General features: G+C 35.8%; 1 protein-coding gene across 1 annotated transcript in view; it reads left to right on the forward strand.

Moving 5' to 3' along the window:
- Positions 1 to 17296, forward strand: part of pappaa (pregnancy-associated plasma protein A, pappalysin 1a) — a 97307-nt gene that overhangs the window by 55959 nt on the left and 24052 nt on the right. The window contains exons 15-20 of the mRNA XM_073839929.1: positions 1616 to 1784; positions 10729 to 10912; positions 13151 to 13352; positions 13461 to 13617; positions 13812 to 13959; positions 15256 to 15371. Coding sequence (XP_073696030.1) covers positions 1616 to 1784; positions 10729 to 10912; positions 13151 to 13352; positions 13461 to 13617; positions 13812 to 13959; positions 15256 to 15371 — 976 coding nt within the window. The remainder of the gene's footprint in view (positions 1 to 1615; positions 1785 to 10728; positions 10913 to 13150; positions 13353 to 13460; positions 13618 to 13811; positions 13960 to 15255; positions 15372 to 17296) is intronic.

The raw sequence follows: 17296 nt of genomic DNA on the forward strand, positions 1-17296 counted from the left end.
TTCTAATTCTCAAATCCTCAGAGAGTTCTTTGCCATGCGATGCCATGTTGAACATCATATATACACTACCTTTCAAAAGTTTGGGGTCAGTAAGACTTGTAATAGTCTTTAAAGAAGTCTCTTATGCTCATCAAGGCTGCATTTATTTGATTAAAAATACAGAAAAAAAACATTAATATTGCAAAATGTTTTTACAATATAAAATAATGTTTTTTTATTTTAACATACTTTAAAATAGAATTTATTCCTGTGATGAATAGCAGAATTTTTATCGGCTGTTACTCCAGTCTTAAGTGTCACATGATCCTTCAGAAATAATTCTAATATGCTGATTTATTATTAGAATAATCAGTGTTGGATAATGTCAACAGTTGTGCTGCCAAATATTTTTTGGAACCTGTGATTTTTTTTTTTTCTCAGGATTCTTTCATGAATAACAAGTTTAAAAAGTACAGTGTTTATTCAAAATATACATTTTTTATAACAATGTAAATTATTTATTATTAACTTTTAATAAACGTTTAATCATTAACTTAATACCAATAAACTTAATAAATGGTGAATAAAAGTATTAATTTCTTAAAAAGAAAAAAGAAAAAAAAAAGAAACAATAAAAATGTACTGACCCCAAACTTTTGAACGGTAGTGTACATATGTATGTATATGACAGTATACTTCAATAGAAGCACTGATTGACTGATTGATTTAACTGATTAAATTGATCATGAAAATAAATACAGTTTTTATTTAATATCTTGAACTTTTCAAAATTAAAATGCAAAAAGATTAAGAGCTACCTAATTAAATACTTGGCTCAATACTATATGAGGGAGAAAATATTCAAACTTTTATCGACTCCAACTTAAAACAACATTTTAATGATTCAAAGTACTGGAGAGAAGCTTATTTTCATATTCCCCTGCTTTATAAAAATGTGGCTGAAACCTTAAACCATATTTCTCAATTTCTTGCTTACTGAAAGCTCCCACACCTCTTGTTTGCCTCTCTGACCACCGCCAGATCTGCCAGGTTTCTACTTGGTCAGCTAAGAGTTGAAAAATGCCAACTCTGCATTTACAAACTGACTCTAGTAGAGATTTATTTTTCCTTCCCATTGGCTTTTTTCTTTCTCTCTCTCTTTCTGAGGATTGAGTTTAGCTCTCAATTTGTCCAGCATTGTTCATCTGGCCACATGAATTACTCGTTATGTTACAAATAGCAGTGTAGACATCAGACACCAAAACATTTTTTTTCCTTATAAAAGATAGATATTGACTTTCATTTGAAAAAAAGAAAATCACTGAAGTGAAATGAAAGCATCCGTTTAAACTGCACATAGTCCATTACTGTAAATGCACTGAAAAATATGTATATAAGAAAAGCTGGTCTGTTTTATTACAATAAGTAAAAATAAATATCCAGAGCTCAAGGTTGGCAGGTTTACGTTTCATTCAATTTGAAGTTCACTCACAATATTTTGTTAATTTGACTTCTTAATCAGGGAAAAAGAAATGCTGTCTTGGAAGTTTGCTAATGGCCCCTGCATTACTGTTAATTGTAACAGCTTAAATAAATACAATACTGTCATGTATCTCTTTTTTTTTTTTTTTTTCAGCTGTGTTCATTACTCCTGTGAAGCCATTGATTGCCAGGAGCCACTGATCCGGAATGCAGAGGTGCAGTGCAGCGACGACGGCTACTTCAACGGAGCACGCTGCACTGTTACGTGCAATAGTGGCTATGTCCTACAAATCCACCGGGATGACGACATTATCAAGAGCCAGGTATGGGCAGACAAATGAGAAAGATTATATCTAAAGCTCTCATTTCGTTCACCGAACCATCATAATGCAGGTCAAACAATGCAAGGGGGCTGTACACAAGTGTTATTTTAATACTTTAATATATACTTTTCAGTCATGTGACAGGTGGAGGGCAAAACATTCACTGACCTGCAGCGCAGACCTGTCAATATTTATGTCTTCACTATCAAGTAGGGATGCTATTGAGCAGGTGACTGGCGGTGCCTAGTTCCTTCCAGACATGATCCTTGGCATTCAGGCCACAAAGTTCAATCTTTGTTTCATCAGACCAGAGAATTTTGTTTCTCATCATGGTCTGAGAGTCCTTTAGGTGCCTTTTGGCAAACTCCAGGCGGGCTGTCGTGTGCCTTTTACTGAAGAGTGGCTTCCGTCTGGCCACTCTACTATATAAGCCTGATTGGTGGAGTGCTGCAGAGATGGTTGTTCTTCTGGAAAGTTCTTCTCTCTCCACAGAGAAACGGTGGAGCTCGTTCAGAGTGACCATTGGGTTATTGGTCACCTCCCTGACTAAGACCCTTCTCCCCTGATCGCTCAGTTTAGCTGGGTGGCTCGGTCTAAGATAAGTTTACGGATGATGGAGGCCACTGTGTTCATTGGGACCTTCAATGCTGCAGAAAATTTTCTGTACCCTTCCCCAGATCTGTGCCTCGATACAATCCAGGTCTCTGAGGTCTACAGACAATTCCTTGGACTTCATGGCTTGGTTTGTGCTCTGACATGCACTGTTAACTGTGGGACCTTATATAGACAGGTGTCTACCTTTCCAAATCATGTCCAATCAACTGAATTTACCAAAAGTGGACTCCTATCAAGTTGTAGAAACATCTCAAGGATGATCAGTGGAAACAGGATGCACCTGAGCTCAATTTTGAGTTTCATGGCAAAGGCTGTGAATACTTTGTACATGTGATATATATATATATATATATATATATATATAAATTTGCTAAGATTTCAAATTAGCTTCTTTTACATTGTCATTATTGGGTATTGTTTGTAGAATGTGGAGGAACATAATGAATTTAATCAATTTTAAAATAAGGCTGTAACATAACAAAATGTGGGAAAAGTGAAGTGCTGAGAATACTTTCCAGATACACTGTATACAGTATCAATAAGGTGTACATATTTCTGTCTTAGTACATTAGTACAAACCCGGTACAAATAAGTGGTAAGCAGCAGAGAAAAGCCTTGTTTTCCTCTTCAGATGGGCGTTTTTTTAATGTTTGCTCCATTGCCTTGACACTTGTTGGTAACTTGTTGCATTTGCATGAGGTTAAACATGCCCAGACCCATACAGTTTCTGGATAATTTGCATAATATACTTCATAGTAAACTGTGTTAAAATGAGCTGAGAGTACTGCACTCTTATTGCATTTGAGTAGAGCTCCTGAATGATTCAAATTCTGCACAAGCCAAATCTGCTTGGACCAGTTGCTTTGTCACTGCAAACAACGGTCATTATAAAAGCAAACTTACATTCCAAAGGAGCTAGGAACATTGTGTTTCCGTTGATATTTCCCCTTTGGGCTTCATCACTTGTTACTGCAGTGATGTAATAGTTTGATCAAACAGTGCCCAGAGCGATCAGATCACGCCCTCGCATTTGATCTCTTCATTCTTCATCTCGGCAGCGTTTATGACGGGGTCATGCAATAGAATGTCAGAACAGCGTTTTTCTGTGACATCAGCATGGGAGCAAGGACAATGGTGTCAAGTTGCATCTTGTCGAGCTTCATTAGAAAGTGCACTCGCTTCAGTTGTGTCACAAGGCTTCCAGGAAATCTGCCTTAGATGGTGCTATCTTCAAAACGATCTGTTCCCTCAACTTGTTTGTGTGTGAGTGTGTGTGTGTACTTGTTTGTTTTCATCATGCAAACACTATGCTCAGATGTTTAATGGATAACCAATGTGAAATCCAGTCAAACTGCTGCTCTTCTACTAGATTAAATGCATCTCATCAGTGCTTGAATAAGCTGTTTTTCTGCTAACTATATTAAAATTACTTGTAAATTTGTTTTTTAAAACTGCAAAAATGCAGATAATATTAGATAATATTAGATAATAATAGTTGATTTCTGAAGAGGTAGATACCTGAATAATAACATCTGGAATAATGACAGGTATTGGCCAAGTATTGACATCAGAATATTTCTACTTACCTAAAATGGATCATTCATCAAAAAATAAAAAAAAAGTCATAATTTACTTAATTTTTAAAAAACGCTTTATAAAGTTTTATAAACGCTTCGCTTCAGAAGGTCTTTATTTACCCCCAGAGCTGTGTGGAGTACTTTTTATGATGGATGCGTGCACTTTATTAGACTTCAAAATCTCACCAACCACTTACTGCCATTATAAAGCTTCGAAGAGCCAGGACATTTTTAAAAATAACTCCAAATACATTCGTCTGAAAGAAGAAAGTCATATACAGTCTTAAAAATAAAGGTGCTTCACAATGCCACAGGAGAACCTTTTTTGTCTAAATGGTTCCATAAAGACACTTTAACATCTGAAGAACCTTTGTGTTTCACAAAAGGTTCTTTGTGGCAAAAGAAAGTTCTTCATATTATAAAAAGGTAGGAAAGAGGTGGTTCTTTAAAGAACCTTTGACTTAATGGTTCTTTGTGGAACCAAGAATGGTTCTTCTATGGCATCACTGTGAAGAACCTTTTAAAGCACCTTTATTTTTAAGATTGTACACCTAGAATGGATTGAGGTTGACTAAATCATTGGGTAATTTTTTCATGAACTATCCCTTTAATGTTAAAATATGTTTGCTTGATATAGTAATGCATTTAAACAAAAGCATTAGTGTGTGCATTTCGGTAAATCAGTGATGCGATGGCTGTGTTCAGTTAGGCACAGTAGCTCAATTGAGGTGAACCACTCAGCTATAAATTTGTATTAAAGAAGGAAACTCGCCATCCACAGAAACGTTTTTTTCCTTCATCTCACTCCAACTGAGCATTTATTGGCAGTAACCCAGTGTTGTAAATGTGTTTGTTATAGGTTTGTTTGTTTGTATGTTTATTATTGTGTGCCCCAGTATAAGTCTACCACATTTCCAAAGAATATAATCAGTCCAAACACTCACCAAAACTACTCTGCTACTAACTCCAGAAATGCTTGTAGCAATGTGTGTAGATCTGTTTAAATGTGTGATTTCCTAATAAGGAAGGTCTCTTGGTTCCTAGGGCTGCTGTTAGTAATTCTGTTGTTTTTCTCATCCTTATGACAAAGGTTACTTATAGTTAGTTGAATGTGTGTTGGGAAAAGATCAATATAAAGTGTTAACAGATCTTAAGCAGACAGTCTACTAATAACTACTGGTTCACATGGAGTTGTAAAGTTTCTTATAGTTAGAAGAATGTCTAAAGTGTGCCATCAAAATAAAAGTGTTACCATAATAACCCTGATACAGATGTTTTGAATTTGAATGTATTTGAACAAATACTGAACACAGGAAGTTTCTTGCATGATTCAAGCTTACTTCACAAAGGGCAGGATATTATGCAATGTTTATAAATCTGTTTTTCTTACTTTCTTTCTTTTTTTTCCATTGGTAAGTTGTGTTCAGCTGCGCTCTGATGCACGCCTGCCTACGGGTCAGCAGTTACCTGCATATACCCGCGTGTCCTTCACAAGAGCATAAATGACCTTGTCTGGTGTGATAATTTATTGTAATTCAGCCCTCACTCTTAGTTCAGTCACTTTCGGGAAATCTGTGCAGATATTTTAAACATATTGATTGAGTTTAGCATGTGGAAAGCATATGTTTTATACAGGGAAATATGAAAGTGAGTAATGGCTGGGTAAGAAGATAGTGTTGTGGTGTATCAGATAATCAAAGAAAAGGCTGAAGTCTATGAGAGAGAAAGAATATCTGCCTGAGCTTATCAATAACGTGTGTATCTAGTGTTATAGTCCTCCTTTACCAACACAACCACATGCTTTATGATGAAAGTATAAGATCTGTTATAGGACAAAAAACAACATTTGCAAGTATGTTGAATATATTTCTAATCTGCTTAAATGTTGTGGCTATCTGATTTGGTTTATGTGATTATGTGTTAAAAATCCCTATCCATTTTTGTGGACTTGAGAGCTTTTGCAGATTCAGAAAATTGTGTCACTGTCAGATATTGAATAAACTTTTAGTGTAAAAGAAACTTCAAAACAGTTTTAGAAATTTAGAAATTGCTAGTAAATCTCTCAAATAATTACAAAGATACATTAAAGCTGAAAGCACCCGGGCTCACCGCCGATCAGTGTTACTTTAGGAAAATAGCGAATGGTGGGCTTTTAATATAGTAAAAAAAGGAGGAATATGTCAAAGTCATTTATATGTGCCAAACTTCCTGCTGCCAGCTTGTGGCGCTATGCCTATAACTGATTATTGGCATGTATATGTGTTCAGGCCAGCAATTTTATCAAACATATAAAGTGTGTTGCAGATCGGACATTGCATGTTTAAGTTAGTGTAAAACAAGTAATTTCCTGTTGCCAACAGGTGGCGCTATGATTATGAGAGAATATTGGCCTTCAGAAGTGTTCATGCCAGGACTCTTATCGAACGTGTGAAGTTTAAAACATGTCACTTCCTGTTGACTATAACTGAATATGGGCATGTAGATGTCTTCAGGTCAGGAGTGTTATCACACATGTGAAGTTTGTGGCAGATTGGACATTGTATGCCTGAGTAATAACAACTTCCTGTTTCATTACGAAACATCAAAATCTGTCAGGCCGCCACGGACACACCCTCCAACGAAAACTCTAGATCTTCGCAATTTAACATCACATGGGCCTTTAGATTAGACTGACCAAATTTGTGTTGATCTGAACAAATCTCTAGGATGAGTTCGTTCAAGTACAGCGCCTGAAAATTAAAAACAACTGACTTCCTGTTGGGTTTTGGATTTTGCTCCCAGAGACTTTTTGTAGGTATTGATGTACGTGAAGCGTAGCTTAAAGCGCACTCCGCTGAACTTGTATAGGTGGCGCTTTCAAGCCATTTTGAAACCCATATCAGATGTAAATTTTCGCCAGTTCTGATGTGTGTGCAAAGTTTCATGAATTTTTGAGCATGTTTAGGCCTTCAAAAATGCTATTAATTTTGCTAAATAATAATAATAATAATAATAATAATAAACATAACAATTCCAATAGGGTGCTCGCACCACTGGTGCTCTGGCACTAATTAAGTAACATAATAAATTAAACATGAAAGTTTGAAGTAAAAAGACTGAAATAGCATTTTTTGTAAAATGTACTAAAATAGTCCAATTTAAAAAAATAAAAGCAACAAAATACACATGATCTAACAGGTTTTCTATTTACAGATCTTACATGTTATGTCTTTATATAATCAAAATGATAGATTTTTGCCATATTTTCCCTCACAGTACAGCCAGAAAAGCTACCAGGAATGATTTTGTCCATTTGTTATTTTTTTTTGAAGTCAGATCCAAACCAGATAGTCTCTTTAGGTATGTTAAAAGCACATTATACGGTGATGTTGCGAGATGAGGCATAACAACAAAATCCTGGGTCAGAGATGTTTAAAACGTTGTAACCAGATGTCAGGCCGTTTCAGGGCATTTTTGGAATAACAGAGTTTTTTGGTCAAGAGAATGTGCCAGCATTTTTGCACAGCGGTGTCCAAGCTACACACATTGTCTTCTTATTATCAAAACACTGTGTATCACATGGACCTTAAAAAAATGGATGTTTTGCCTTTGGATTGTACCCCACTAGATCTGCATCAGATGAGCTAGTGTTGTCTGCTTTCTACATAGAATGTCAGTTGGAGCACTAAATAGACAGCAGCTCCTTGAGGTTAATTTGGCAGCTGAGTTTGGCATTAGGACGCAATATACAGAATAGGGCTGAATTGTCTCGGGCTGTCCACCATACCGGATATATGTTTTGCAACAGAGATTTTCTGTTTATTGGGAAATGAAAGGGTCTATTAGAAAAAGCGTAACAGCCAACTTGGATCAAGTGAGGCTTTTTAGTCAATCATGTAATGGTAGTGACGTTAGTGGCTAGCATTCACAGGTTTACGACAGTTACAGTTTATGTTGCACAGTAAAAAAAGAGCGTGAACTGTTGGTCAGTGTGGTGCACATAAAGCCACACTTTAAGATTAGGTTTGTTCTGTTCATAAAAAAAGTCACAAAGATTGTATTTTTTTTTTTTAAATCCGAAAGCCATAGAAAGAATACCTTTTTATTTGTTAAATGATTTTTATTCATTAAAAAGTTTCACATTTGAAGTGTATTTAAAAGTTTTCATTAAACAACATACAATATAATACAATATTTTCAATTGTTCATGTCCTATATTCATTAATATGCATTATATATCAATCAATCAATCAAATTTTATTTATATAGCGCCTTACAACAACCAAAAAGGTGCCCAGGGCGCTTTCCAGGAGAAAAACAAGACTCACAGTAGACAGCAATAAATAAAAGCGCAAATGTACATGAAAACAGCAATCGAGTCAGTGACTATGTATCGAAAGCTTGTCTAAAAAGATGTCTTCAACTGCGATTTAAAAACACACAACTCAGTGTTGCTTCAAAGCTGTTCCGGAAGTGCGTTCCACAGCTTTGGGCCCTGAACGGCAAATGAGCGGCCTCCAAACTTTTTGTAATTAAACTTAGGCATAACCAGCGTGGTGTGTTCAGAGGAGCGCAGAGTTCTGGTTGGTAGACCATTACCAACTCGCGAGGTAGACAGGGGCCAGACCATTAATGGCCTTGAACACAAACATCAGGATCTTAAACTCCACCCTGAACCGCACTGGGAGCCACAATATGTCATATATATAAGTCACAAGGCAGTCATAATAATCAATTCAAGTCTAATTTCAGGTAAAATCTGAAAACCAAAAAATTTTAAGTATTGTTTAGTGTAAAAAAATGTGTTTGGAAATACATTCATTTCAGTAGGATTCTGGGAACGGTATAATGTCATGTGAAGCGAAAGATTCCCTCCGAAGTTTTTTGAACCTGGAACATGCAAATTCGCCATGTTTACCAACATAAAGCTGCTTGGTTTGTGAGTGACCTCTAAGTAAGTGGTGCTTCATGCATCAATACTATTGACAATGGACCTACTTTGCCTGAGTTTCACTAATGTGAGCACATAGTGAATTTAATCTAAAGTATCTTAAGTGACTGCCTACCTTTTGTTGTATGCCTACATTTCAATTCAGGAGCAGTTCACTTCCGGAATGAAAATGTACAGATAATGTACTCTGTTGTCATCCAAAATGTTCATGCCTTGCTTTCTTTAGTCATAAAGAAATTGTTTTTTTTGGAGGAAAACATTTCAGGAATTATCTCCATATAGTGGACTTCAATGGTTCCCGAGAGTTTGAAAGTCCAAAATGCAGTTTAAATGCAGCCTCAAAGAGCTCTAAACGATCCCAGCTGAGGAATGTGTCTTTTCTAGTGAAAAAAAATGACAATTTATATACTTTTTAACCTCAAATGCTCATCTTGTCTAGCTCTGCGATGTGCATGCATACTCTGTGTAATCTGGGTCAATACAGTTAGGGTAGGTCAAAAAACTCCCATCTCATTTTCTCCTGCAGCTTCAAAACCTCCAAATTTGCCTCTTTTTGTAAGGAGCGTTTGACCTTTTCTGTTCACTTTGTAAACACTGGGTCAGTACTTTGGCAGAGATGTAGGACAATTTTGAAGTTGGAGGAGAAAATGAGATGGGAGGTGTTCAACATACCCTAACTGTATTGACCTGGAGTACATATGTGCATTGCAGAGCTAGACAAGTCAAGCATTTGAGGTTAAAAAGTATATACATTTTAAAAAAAAATTAAGAAAATGACTGATTGTTACGCTAGATAAGACCCTTATTCCTTTGGTTGCGATTGTTTAGAGCCCTTGGAAGCTTCATTTAAACTGCATTTTGGACAAGTGAACTCGTAGGCACTATTGAAGTCCACTATATGGAGATAATTAATGAAATGTTTTCCTCAAAAAACATAATTTCTTTACCACTGAAGAAAGAAAGGCATGAACACCTTGGATGACTGTAAATTTTTGTTCTGAAAGTGAATTACTCCTTTAACCCTGTCAAGTCTGACATATGTGACCCTGGACCACAAAACCAGTCTTAAGTCGCTGGGGTGTATTTGTAGCAATAGCCAAAAATACATTGTATGGGTCAAAATGATTGATTTTACTTTTATGTCAAAAATCATTAGGATATTAAGTAAAGATCATGTTCCATGAAGATTTTTTGTCTAATTCCTACAGTAAACCTATCAAAATGTAATTTTTGATTAGTAATATGCATTGTTAAGAACTTAATTTGGACAACTTTAAAGGTGATTTTCTCAGTATTTTGATTTTTTTGCATCCTTAGATTCCAGATTTTCAAATAGATGTATCTCGGCCAAATATTGTCCTATCCTAACAAACCATATATCAATAGAAAGCTTTTTTATTGAGCTTTCATATGATGTATATATCTCAGTTTTGTAAAATTTTACCTTATGACTGGTTTTGTGGTCCAGGGTCACATATGATGTAAAAAAAAATGTTTACCTTCAAACAAAACATTTCTTTAAAAAAATCATAATTGATATTTCATATGATACATCATATTTGTGGCATATTAGCTGCTTTAGGCTTTTATGGCTCATGCAGTATGAAAAATATGAAGCTCACACAAATTGCACACAAAATGTGCAATTTGGTCAGATGCTGATATTTGTATGGGCAAACAGACACTTAATAGTGCTGTTTTCAGACCCATGAGAGAAACAGATGTATCCTTTACTGTGATATCAGCCTCTTTTACTTTGTGGTCAGCTAGACATATTGAACTGCACTGAACTCATTGGAAATCTGATGTCTTTTCTCTGTAGACGGACTCAACCGTGACCATCACCTGTGCTGATAGGAAATGGAACAAGCAAGTTTCGTGTGAGCCGGTTGACTGTGGGCTTCCAGATAAGTACCATGTGCACCCTGCCCACTTCGATTTCCCAGAAGGCACCACCTACGGCAAGAAGAGCACGTTCCAGTGCAAGGAGCCTGCTCAGCTTGTGGGTAAGAAACTCTGGAAAAATGCAGTCTGGCTGGTCTTTGATGCTGTAAAGAGAACAATATGATTACTTGGTAAAATAGGTCATCTGGGGTCATGGTAGATTTACCAAATTAATAATAAGACTTAAAACAGCAGCTCTTATTGTAATAATTGAAATAAACATTCTGATTATTACTTGGGAAATTACGCCATGCAATTTGTGATTTACAGCTCTTTGCAGTTGCACATTAATTCATCCAATCAGAATTTTCATTTTATAACACTTCCTGCCGATTAAAAAAGAACAGAAACAATGTATTTTCTGCTTATAAAGGCTGCATTTATTTGATCTATACAGTAATAGTAGTGTGATATTGTGAAAAATTATTACAAATAAAATAAATGTGTAAATCTAATTTATTTCTGTGATCAAAGCTGAATTTTCAGCATCATTACTCCATTCTTCAGTGTCACATGATCCTTCAGAAATCATTCTAATATGCTTATTCGCTGCTCAAGAAACATTTCTGATTATTTTCAATGTTGAAAAAAGTTGTGCTGCTTCATATTCTTGCGAAAACCATTATGCATCTTATTTTTTTAGATTTTTTTTTTTTGATAAATACAAAGTACAACAGCAAGTATTTAAAATGGAAAATGTTTGTAATAAATATCGTTGATATCTTTTTATTAATTTAATGTATCCTTGCTGAATAAAAGTATAGGGTAGTATAAGTATACAACGGGGCTAAAGGCCCACCCTAAAAAAAAAAAAAGTGCTTTTCACTGTGCCCAAAGTGTATGATTGCAGAAAAATGTATTGAACATTTATGGAGCAACAGATTTTGTGAAATTAAATCATACAAGTTGTTTATTTTGTTTAAAAACATAAAAATTTATGGGGTGGCACACACGGGGTAAAAGGCACACAATATTGATACAAATACTTTAGCTAAAATAGTTTTTTTTAATATATATTGTGTGAGTTAATACTTGTTCAAAACAGTCACTTTAGCAAAGTTTGTACTATTTTCTGCTAATTTTGATAAATAAAAGAATACATTTTTGTTTAATAAATATACTGTCAGTAAAATATGTTCAAATAAAACATATTTTAAAATACAGAAACAAAATCATTTTAAAATGTAAATATTCTGAAAGCATTGTAAGAGATCCCATAGTAATTTAATAAAGATTTACAGTAGTAACAACAAATGATATTTTACTGTATGATACGATTAATAGCATGTTTTAAATATAATGGTTTCATTCTAAACATGGTGATTATCTGATGGATTTAAGATGGACACCCAACATAATATATGATATTTACCATCTGAATGTTAGCAAATAGAAAAATCAGCTTCCTAAATTAAAAATTAATATAAATTATCATGTTAATTATTGTGCCATTTAGCCCCGACAGCAGGAGTGTTTTTTACCACAAATACCATACTTTTACATATTCTTTCATTATTTAAAAACAGTTGCTTTAATTTTCTTAAACAAACTGAAAATCATTAAGAAGACCTTTGTCTCAAGATATACTCAAGAATTTCTAGTGATACTTAAATCTAAATCTAAAACATTTTTAAAAACATCAAATATTAGATCAAGTAAGCACAAAATCGACTTTACGCTGCTGCCCGCGATCGCTTCAAGGATAAGACAAAATTGCACATATGTGACCCTGGACCACAAAACCAGTCATAAGGTTAAATTTGACAAAACTGAGATTTATACATCATATGAAAGCTCAATAAATAAGCTTTCTCTTGATGTATGGTTTGTTAGGATAGGACAATATTTGGCCGAGATACATCTATTTGAAATCAGAAATCTGAGGATGCAAAAAAATCAAAAAGACTGAGAAAATCACCTTTAAAGTTGTCCAAATTAGGTTCTTAACAATGCATATTACAAATCAAAAATTACATTTTGATATGTTTACAGTAGGGATTTTACAAAAAAATCTTCATGGAACATGAACTTTACTTAATTTCTTAATGATTTTTGGCATAAAAGAAAAATCAAAAATTTTGACCCATGCAATGTATTTTTGGCTATTGCTACAAATATACCCCAGCGACTTAAGACTGGTTTTGTGGTCCAGGGTCACATATATTTTGAAAAGCGGATGGTTTGGAAAGTGCTACTGCACATTTTTCTGCCATCTAGTTGTTCAGAGGAAAATAATGTCAAAGGCGCCTTTGCATTTATGTGTGTTTATTTGATTTGTTCTGTCTGTCATTTATCTGTAGGCACTAATAACACTCTGACCTGTATGGAGGATGGTCTGTGGTCGTTCCCGGAGGCTTTGTGTGAGCTCCGCTGTCCCGTGCCTCCTCCCGTGTCCAACGCCGTGCTGCAAACCAAACGCTGCAACGAGACAGGTCTCAAAGTGGGCACCCTCTGCAAATACAAATGCAAACCAGGATACCATGTGGCCAACAAGCCAAAGAGGTGCCCAACATATGCAAAACACAACAACAAAATGTAGATTTTTTTATAATCAAATTGAAATTTGACATGAACGATATCACAGCATACGACACGTGTCTGTTCCTGCAGGAGAGCCTTCAAGCGTCAGTGCACAGAAGACGGCCGCTGGTTAGAGGGCTCGTGTGAGCCGGTCACCTGTCCACCTCCTCCATCCGTCTTCTATGGCATGTACCAGTGCACAGACGGCTTCAAGTTCGACAGCACCTGCTGGATCCACTGCAACAGGGTCAACAACACACTGAGACAGCCACCATGCAAACAGGTGCGACTTAGATTACACTTTAAAAATCAAAGAATGTCTTAATTGGGTATTTCTAGATGCTGCAATTCACAGGCATGTCTTTATCAGTTTTTTTCCACTGGCTGTAAGTTTAGAGTGTTGTAGGGAATGCTGTGACATGTGTTTTGCCATCTCCACAGGGGCTCGGCACCAATGTCATCCGCTGCAGAAAGGACGGGAACTGGACCGGAAGCTTCCGCTTATGCCCTCAGCTGAAGGGTCAATGCTCTCTACCTCAGAACCTGCATCCCAGCATCCGCGTCAGCTGCAAGAAGGGCCACAACATAGGTATGAACTCCTTCCACAAACTTGTGCATTGTACAGATAGACAGCTTTCTTTTTCAGGTTCATTCAGAGCCGTGCAGGTTACTTTTTATGTTGGGATAGAATTTATGCTTTTGGCTTTGTTCAGCCTGATGAAACCATCAGAACTCGGCTTCTTCAGATGAAAATGATCTCAAATTTGGCAGTATATCATCAGAACAGTTAATATTGATCTGTAATGTTTCGTAAATCCATGACAGAATTGTTTATATCAGCAGTTGTTTCAGGGGTTGAGAACTGCTGTTTTCTATTACATTTTGGGAATAGAATACTATTTATTATTGTGAAAACAATAATATGCAGTTTGATAGAGATTAATTTGAATGCACAATGAAAAAACAAGATTTTTAAAAATTGTTAATAAGCAAAATAATTAAAAAAAAAAAAAGATACAAATCCAAAAAAAGTTGAACTCCATATATATGAGGACACATTACATTGATGAAAAGTGAAAGTAAGTGCATTTATAATGTTACAAAAGATTGAGTTATTTGAACAAATTCATCAAAAGGATCTTGGAAAAAGTATCACAGTTCCAAAAAAATATGAAGCAGCACAACTGTTTTCAACACTGCAATTAATAATATATGTTTCTCGAGCAGCAAATTAGAGCAAATCTGCATATTAGAATGATTTCTGTGACACTGAAGACTGGAGTAATGATGCTAAATATTCAGCTTTGAAACACAGAAATAAATTACATTTTACAATATATTCACATAGAAAACAGCTATTTTAAATTGTAATAATATTTCACAATATTACAGATTTTACAGACTTGGTGACTTCTTTCAAAAACATTAAAAAAGTCTTACCAACCGTTAAATTGTGAATAATAGTATTGACATATTATGATGATTATGTGGTGTACTGTTTGTAATCAGTGTTGTTGCCATGAAAATAATGTTATGATGCAAAATAGGCTTAATTGTTTACATGCAAAATAGAATTTCTTTTAATGTTAGTTAAATATGACGTGACATGACATCTACCCTAAAATTGATGCTGCAATCTTCTAAACAGTATACTGCACTGTCACAGTAAAGTACTAGACACAGTACTCAATAATTTACGAAGACTTCATCAGAAGATGTGCTGTGACGTTCAGCACGTTTAAACTAGAGGAAGTGTCCATTAAACTTTACTGAAGTGTCATTGTTCTGTAATTCCCTTAGTGACGAACAGACAAACAAAAAGAACAATTTTAAGATTGCATGAGCTGTTGGTTTATTTCCTCTCTCTGTGTTTTTTTTATTCCAGGAGAGGAGTGCGAGTTGTCATGCAGAGACAGTAACAATGATGTGGTCATTTTGCCGAGCAACATGACGGCCAGCAGCATTATGAGACATCACTGGATGAACCCTCCCAAAGTCAAGGTTTGTGTTTTTGTGTGCACCCTCTTAGCTTACTGGCAGGGAATGTTGCACTGGGATGCCTGATCCTGAGTTTGACTCAAAGTTTGAGGTGACACTCCTTGGACAGCAGATATTGGATTGTGCCTGATGATTCATCAGTGTTATTCATCAATGTCTAAGCTCGGGACTTTAGGGTCAGCGAGAGGCACAGTCTGAGAGGAATTCACCGCTAAAATGCCACTTATTATTTCCAAATTACATTCAGTGCCTTCTCATGCAGTTATTATGATGCACATGAAGATTGTCAACTGTAATGAAAACTAGGGCTGGGTGATAAACTAAAACATATTAAGATAAAATATCATAATAAATATGATAAAATGTATGTCAAAAGCAATGATAAACTCAGGATATTTTTACCCAACATTTATTATTCTACCATCCTGTCATGTAATAGAAATAAAGAGAGAGGCCATTTTTTGTACATTTTTTGTTAAGTATATTTTGAAAAATATAAATATATTTAAAAATGTATTTTTGCCCTCCTTATATTTCAATCCAGAAAAATACATTCACATATGTTACCATATGTTTAATAAAACCCATGGTTCCCCGAGAGGGAACAAGACACGGCAACCTCTAGTGGACACTATGGGGAATGGCATCAGCATGACCGGTGTCTGAAGCACTCCAAATCCATAGGAACGCACAGCCTGTGAAGTCACTAATGGATCACCCAGAAGTATAAGATGTCATCAACTTCTTTGTTTGAAGCAGACATTAAACAGTCAGGCCCTAGGCATGGTAAGGGTACGCAGTGTCTTGTCCCCTCTCTGGGAACCATGGTTGCATTCTTATCCTTAACCTAAGACATTCCCTTTTAAGGGAACTCGCAATGCGTCCTCTAGGTGACACTATGGGGAACAAAATATCTACTATGCCATACCTCGGTGCATGCCTGTCCACCTTGTGAAACCAAAAATAGTAGCAAACATATGCTAATTTAAAATAGGGCATACCAATGACACCCGAACAGTTAAAATAACCCAACCAACACTAAATGGGCTTTCGCACTGGAGGAACCTTTTTCATAGTTCCAAACGCTGACTTGGGATGGAAAAGAAAAACTCCTTACCTGTATTTATTCAGTCAGTCTCGCGAATGCATCATACCTGGCACATCTCTTAAAAGTTGAAGGCATTCCACCCAAGTGTCCACACATCCCACATTCCATGATAATAGGGACAGTTACAAATGATGCCTTCACTCTGAGTTTCCACCATGCCTTGGCAGCAGAGAGACCTGATCTGCAAGGTGCAGATGCCTGTTCCACATCCCTCGAGAATAGGAACAAACGTGAGCAAAGCTTTCTCATTAAAACAAATGAGCACATTCTGCACCCCGAATACGGAGACACATAGTGCAAACGTCATGTGTGTCCTCAGGTGTCTAAAATTGGGACATGAAAGCATAGACTTCCTAAAGTGTTCAATCGACTTTTCCTCCATTGTCCTTTCACACATGCTAAACAAACAAACGGCTCCTGAAGACAAAGAAAACTTATGACATGCATTACAGTCGCCCTCTTATACTTCCTGTCGCTCCACTAGTGACATCATAGGCTGTGTGGTCCAATAGAAGTGTTTTCATACATGCTTCAGACATCAGTTATGCTGATGGTATTCCCCATAGTGTACACTAAAGGACGCAGTGTGCGTTCCCTTGAAGGGGAACCTAAATTTAGTTACTGTAAAGTAATACTGTAAAATACTGAAATACAATTTAAAATATATTTTGGTATATGAAGATTGAAACTAAATATATTTTCAGTTTCAAAAATATATATTTCTTTGAGCTTCATTGTTTACAACATATATTTAGCATATCTTTAAAATATATTGTGGCCAGGTTTTTTATGACAAAGTGCTGATTAAGATGGTCTGGAA

Source organism: Garra rufa, chromosome 5, assembly GCF_049309525.1.
Source record: "Garra rufa chromosome 5, GarRuf1.0, whole genome shotgun sequence".
Taxonomy (NCBI): Eukaryota; Metazoa; Chordata; class Actinopteri; order Cypriniformes; family Cyprinidae; genus Garra; species Garra rufa.